Genomic DNA, 6,384 nt, shown 5'->3' with positions numbered 1-6,384 from the left:
CATAACATGAGCTTGCTGGTAATGGAGCTTTATTATATTTCTGATTCAAAGGTTTTGTTTAAGTTATGATTGGATCCTTCTAAGTGTATACACATTTGATCTGAAGCTATCACTTCTCGATTGAAACCTTTGTTACACAAATAACATCATTTTCTGAATGGCCTACCAACCTCATGTTTTACACAAATGTATGCAAAAAAATAGACCATTTTTTTCCCTAATTGACCTTCCACACCTCTTTGGTATACCCATTGCCCACCAAGATGTAATTGCTAGTATTTAACCCCTTCCATTTTTTATTCAATATACTCTAATACTATTGCTAGACCTCAATGTTGTATCTTTTATTAGTCAACCAAAACAAGAATTCATACAAATAGAATATATAGTTGATGGTAATCAAAACTTTTCTTTGGAATGTTTTAATGTACTATTATATAGCTTCTATATGTTTAAGACACATTCCAGCAAAATCATGTGCTTGCATTATTTTTGCTGGCAAATGATCTCTGGTGTCAACTTAATAACTGAGAGAATGGCCATGCAGGAATTTTTATAACTCCATTGTGTTGGCCAAAAAAATATAAACCTGCGGGAGAAAATACTTCTAAATAAATGTTTGAAATTATTTTTTGCAAGCTCAAATTATCTTACATGGTATTTCAAAGGTTAATGTGTTCGGTTAAAAATTGAATCTCTATGAGGGATCAACTTTTTACAGCTTGTCAGTTTGGATAAAACATGGTTGTCACTCCTAACTGCTGTTATTTTCAAGATGTTTGCACCTGACAAAATTGAATGAATTAATTCCCCCAAAATCATTTGGACATGAAACCCTGATATTTTACATATTGCGTTGGAAATTGGAATGCTATGCCGCCATTGCCAACTTCAGTATTTCACAAACATTGGAAATATGCTGCAAAGAAAAAGCCAATGGTGGAAACAGCAAAACTTCCTTCCTAGCATCAACTATAATCTGTGAAAGAACACATTCTGTTGTTAGCACCACCAATAATCTCGGCAAAGACACAATTCATCACTAAACCCATCAATAATCTCCGCAAAAACACAATTCATTGCTTGCATCACCAATAATCTCTGCATGAACATAATCCATCAATAAAGTGGTGGTAACGGTTAGAATCCCTAACGATAATTTCTCGCGATACAATCTTGGAGATGAATTTTGTAGCGGCATGGCAATCATCACATACTCGGAGGTTCTTCACAATTCGAATAGGTATCCCTTCAGGGATATTGAGCAAAGCAAAAGCAATGGCTACTCGTTCACTATGGTAGCACAAAGCATGTTCCTTGTCATCATCATCTATATTATGCAGCACAGAGCTCGTGTCAGGAACATATCCTTCGTCTTTCATCTGTTCAGCTAGTTTTTCTAGCGTTGCATAAATCTTCTCTGTTTGTGGATGTGATCTGTCATCTGCCACAAATGAATGAACCCTATTCTGGAATCTGATCCAGCTGCATCCAGGCTCCTTTTTCACTCCTTTAGATTTCATCAATTTTCTAACATTGGCAACATCATTCCATCTCTCCCCTGCAGCACACATATTTGATAAAAGTACATATGCTGAAGGGTTCTCTGGTTCCAACTCAAAAAGGTGTTTTGCTGCACGCTTCCCTAGAGATATGTTGCCATGAATTCTGCAGACACCAAGCAAAGTAGCCCATCCAACAACATCAAGTTCACATTGCATTTCATCGATAAACTTCTCTACCTTATCCAAGTGCCCAGCACGACCTAGAAGATCAATCATACAAGCATGATGCTCCACAGTTGGTTCTATACAATGAATTTCCCTCATTGAATCAAAATATCTACAACCCTCATCCACTAGACCTGCCCTACTGCATGCAGAAAGAACACCAATAAAGGTTACCTGGTCTGGCTTCATGCCAGCCGATATCATTTGTTCAAATAGTTGAAGGGTTTCCATGCCACACCCATGCTGACCATATCCTGCAATCATCGCAGTCCACGAGACTTCATCTCGTTCCATCATATTGTTAAAGGCGCAGCGAGCATCAACAATGCTTCCACATTTAGAATACATCGTAATAAGAGAATTGCCAACCGGCACACGTGATTCTAGTCCAGTGTTGATGATGTATAAATGAACCTGTCTTCCCTCTTCTAGGACAGCAAGGCTTGCACATGCACTAAGAACACTGGCAACAGCAAATTCGTCAGGTTTCAACCCCACTCTTAGCATTTGAATAAAATGTTTCAAGGCATCCTCACCATGCCCACTTTGGGCAAATCCTACAATGATTGCAGTCCATGAAACTATGTTACGCTTAGGCATTTCATCAAAAACTTGCCGTGCATCCTCTATGCTCTTGCATTTTCCATACATGTCTACCAGAGCACTTCCCACGAAGACATCTGATTCAAAGGCAGTTGCAATGGCATAAGCATGAACCTGCTTACCTAGGTCCAAAGACAGAATGCTACCACATGCATTAAGAACACTGCCAAACGTAAACTGATCAACCTTCAAACTAGCATGCCTCATTTGTGCAAAGAGTTGAAGTGCATTGTCTGCAAACCCAAGCTGGGCATATCCAGTAATCATTGTCGTCCAAGATATATAATCTCTCTCCGGCATTTTATCAAACAATCGACGAGCAAACTCTATGTTATTGCATCTTGCATAACCAGCTATCATAGCATTAAAAGACACAGTACTTGGCTGAGGCATTGTATCGAACACTTTGTATGCATTTTCCATGCAACCCAGTTTGGAATACATATCTATAAGCGCATTCCCCACATAGACATCACCCTCAAGCCCAAGTCTAATAGCACAAGCATGAACCTGTTTTCCCTCTGCAATACCCAATTTCCCCGAGCAGATACCCACAACAGTTGTCAAAGTGATCCAGTCCGGCATTGCTCCTTGTTGGCGCATGTGCTGAAAAATATTCATGGCTTCATCACCCTGACCTCCGCGCAAATAGCCTCCAATCATTGCATTCCACGATATCACATCTCGCTCAGCCATTTCTTCAAACAGTTGGCGCGCATCCTCCATACACCCGTTTCTTGTATATCCTGCAAGCATAGTATTCCATGAGAACACATTTCGTTGAGGCATTTTGTCAAACACTTTGCGTGCATCGAACAAACCACCGCACCTGGTATACATGTTAACCAGATGGTTTAAAATATATACAGATTCTGCCTGAAATAAACCCTTAGTAATGATAAGGGCATGAATTTTCCTGCCATCTTGTAGGCTTCTCAAATTGACGCATTCTTCCAGCATTCCTGCATAGTATTTGATGATAGCCGTAGCAGAGGAGGATAGTATTGATGTGAAGCGAAATCCCATCATTGAGATGCGAAAGCTAAGACATAGCTTTTGCTTAAAATTCTTTTGTTTCTCGGTCTGTATTTCATCAAGAAAATTGGGAGTGCTAGCAGAGCTATGAATTTTAGCAAACAATTTAGCAGGAACGTCCGCTTACTGATGCATCTTTCAGTTTTTTAATTAGATTTTGACTTCCAAATGCCATTGAATAGGTGCTACTGCTGAGAAGCACCCATTTGCACGAAAATGATCTGTTAATTGTTACATTTTTATAATTCTACTTGTTACCCATAACTCCAAGATCGGTTGTTGAAAACACTACTTTCACAGAGTTCAACATTCAAGTCCTGTTGATTTCGTTGGCTTTCAGTTCAATCCTCGGGGAAGTTAGACGAAATAGATTCCTACTTTTAAACACAGCAAACTTAATGTTATGCTGCAATCTGCAACGTTGAAGTGCAGTGGATTCTCCAATATGGATGATGAGATTGTTTACTTGATATTATTTTGTTGTATTGGAAAGAATATATTTTCTTGTAATTTTAAGAATTGAATAATAGTTCCTTGTATGAAACAAAATTTTTATAATTTTTGGTTTAAAATTTACAAAGAAAGCTATGAGTTAATAATTATTTAAAATTTAACCTATTAATATTTTCATTTTGATGGCAATAGTGTTTTGATGTTAGAAATATTTATTTAAAGATATATTATATTAATGTAGTAAGCAAGTATGATTGTTTAAAGGATAAAAATGTAGTTGTTCTTATATTTTATTATTGGAAACATATTTTTGGTGTTGTGTTAAAGATATTGGCATAATGGTCAATTTTGTCATGTTTAACACACAAATTAACTTCAGTCTTGAAACTTAGTAATCAACTAGCCATTCCAGGGGATGGAGCCATGCACGAAGGAAGGTTGCAAGGCTCGAGCTAAGGCATCAAAGCCCTAGCTCACGAGCAGTATCTGCTTGTTGGTGTGTCAGGGGGAGGGTGGTGATTTTTCGTGTAGGGAGGGGAGGGTCGGCTTACGGGGTAGCGGGTGTTGGTGGAGGTGCGGTGGCCTACGGGAGGTGGGTCGGTGCTACGTGTGGCAGGGGCTCGGGTTTCCCTGTGGGTTCATGGATAGTCTGTGGGGAAGGGGGGTTGTGGTCCGTTCTGCCCTGTGGTGGAGCTCGGGAGGGGGGTGTTTGGTGCCTTGCAGGGGTGTGTGGATCCCTTGCTCATCTCCCTTTGGGGTGTGGGTTTATCGTGAGGTGCAATGTCTAGTTTTGGTAGAAAGGCTTCGAAGGCATCTACCGACATGGATTTCCGTGTTGCGGTGGGTTCAAAACCCCCATCCCAAAGTGTCAAGACCTTTGATAATAATCTTTTTGTCTCAGATTCGGGGTTTGGTAGTGCTGGTGGCTCTTGGATTACAAAGATTAATGGTTGTTTGGAGAGATGCGGTGAGAAGCCAAGGTTGGTTATTCCTCCGGAGATGATAGCTAAAGATGTTGAATACTTTTCAAAACACTCGTTATATTGCAAGTTTTTGGGGATGAGGGTTTCTCTGCAGTTTTTGGAGAACTAGACTTAGAGGACTTGGGCACCGGAAAGGGAAATGGAGATTATATGTTGTTGGCAAACAACTACTTCATGGTTACATTCAACCGCATGGAGGATCGCAATAGGGTTTTTGATGGAGGCCCGTATTTTTACAACCAGGTGGGGTTGTTCATCAAACCTTGGCATGCGGGTTTTAACCCTTCGGAGGAGCTCCCGAACAGGGTCTTAGTGTGGGTTCATTTACCGTGTTTTCCAATGGAATGTTGTTAGGAGGATGTGTTGTAGATGCTCGCTTCAGTGCTTGGGAAGCCAGTTGGATCCTCAACGCAAACCTTGGGGAGAAAGGTAATGACTTTTGCTCGTATCTGTGTTGAAATTGATCTTAGTAAGCCCTTGCCAGATGCTATAGATATGTGTGTGGGCTCTTATTTTTGGGTTCAACGGTTGGATTATGAGACTTTACCATTTTGGTGTCGTCTGTGTCATGAGTATGGTCATTTGCAGCGCAAGTGTCCTAGGTATAAACCGGTGGTGCGCCAACCTCAACAGCCGACCCGTAACCTAGATGGGGCTGATAAAGAAAAAGTTGTCATGTCTGATGAAGTAGTGGGTGTTGATGGTTTTGTCCTAGTTAAGACAAAGAACAGGAATCGAGGACAAAAGAGGTCCCTTCAGGAGAGACAGGAGGAGGATACCTTTAATAGATTTGAAGCCTTGGATGACCTTAGCCAACAGGAGGTGAGCTCGAGGTTAATTCAATTGGATCAGGGTGCATCAGGGTCAATCCCCGATAGTGTGAATTGGGACTCTACCCAGGCTCCGCAAGTAGTTGGGAGTCAGCAAATGGAGATGGATCAGCTAGTAGTGACTCAATTGGGACCAATGTTTGGTGTTGAAGTGAAGTTGGCTGGAGGGGATGGTTCTCCTGCAACTCTAAAATTGGAACCTGCTGGGGTCAAAAGTAAGAAGATCTCCTTACATTTGGGTCTCCATCAGAAGGACATTAAGAAAGGAGCAACGGAGAAGATTTCGAAAGTTTGCAGAAAGAAGGATTTAGATAAGATCAAATTGATGGGGGAGAATTTGGTTGAGTTAGGCTCAATAAAGACATTGGATTCTCATGTTTCCAATCCCCCGAGATGATTCTGCTATCATGGAATGTGAGGGGCTTGAACAGTGGCCCTAGAAAAAAGTTGTTCAAGAGTTGATAAGGAGTCATTCTCCTGATGTCCTTTTCTTCCAGGAAACTAAACTTTATGTGGAAAGTATGTTGGGTTTGGTGTTGAAGCTATGGGGGAGAAGCCAGTGTCAGGTATTGGGGCAGTTGGCTCCTCTAGAGGGGTGGCCTGTCTTTGGAACCCCTTGAGGATTCGTCCTATTTGGTGGGTTGCCTCCAGATCTTCTTTATCTAGGGTTGCCTCTAGTCTTGAGACTGGGGAATATATCTTGTTTACTAGCAATTATGCCCCCACTGATCTTCGGGGTAAGCAGAATTT

The 6,384-nt window shown here is 41.0% G+C and overlaps 1 protein-coding gene across 2 annotated transcripts; it reads right to left on the bottom strand.

Annotated features, from left to right (window-relative positions):
* Positions 1 to 799: 799 nt before the first annotated feature.
* On the bottom strand, positions 800 to 3,814 carry LOC131053347 (putative pentatricopeptide repeat-containing protein At1g68930). Of its 2 annotated transcripts, XM_057987948.2 has the most exons (2): positions 3,163 to 3,294; positions 800 to 3,079 (listed from the first exon to the last, which is right to left on the bottom strand). In XM_057987948.2, exon 2 carries the CDS (start codon positions 3,057 to 3,059, stop codon positions 1,089 to 1,091), a length of 1,971 nt encoding a protein of 656 aa, XP_057843931.2. In that variant the 5' UTR covers positions 3,060 to 3,079; positions 3,163 to 3,294; the 3' UTR covers positions 800 to 1,088. The 2 variants fall into 2 exon arrangements, with proteins under 2 accessions (XP_057843931.2, XP_057843930.2); XM_057987947.2 differs by having other exon boundaries at positions 800 to 3,814.
* Between the last annotated feature and the right edge of the window lie 2,570 nt (positions 3,815 to 6,384).

The sequence above is a fragment of the Cryptomeria japonica genome, chromosome 3, assembly GCF_030272615.1.
Source record: "Cryptomeria japonica chromosome 3, Sugi_1.0, whole genome shotgun sequence".
In the NCBI taxonomy this organism is placed as follows: domain Eukaryota; kingdom Viridiplantae; phylum Streptophyta; class Pinopsida; order Cupressales; family Cupressaceae; genus Cryptomeria; species Cryptomeria japonica.
The sequence above is the reverse complement of the archived record's forward strand: the minus strand, read 5'-3'. Positions and strand labels throughout refer to the sequence as shown.

What these genes read in the sequence shown, in the direction of transcription:
- LOC131053347 (XM_057987947.2), bottom strand. Translation starts at nt 3,362, where the DNA reads ATGATGGGATTTCGCTTCACATCAATACTATCCTCCTCTGCTACGGCT.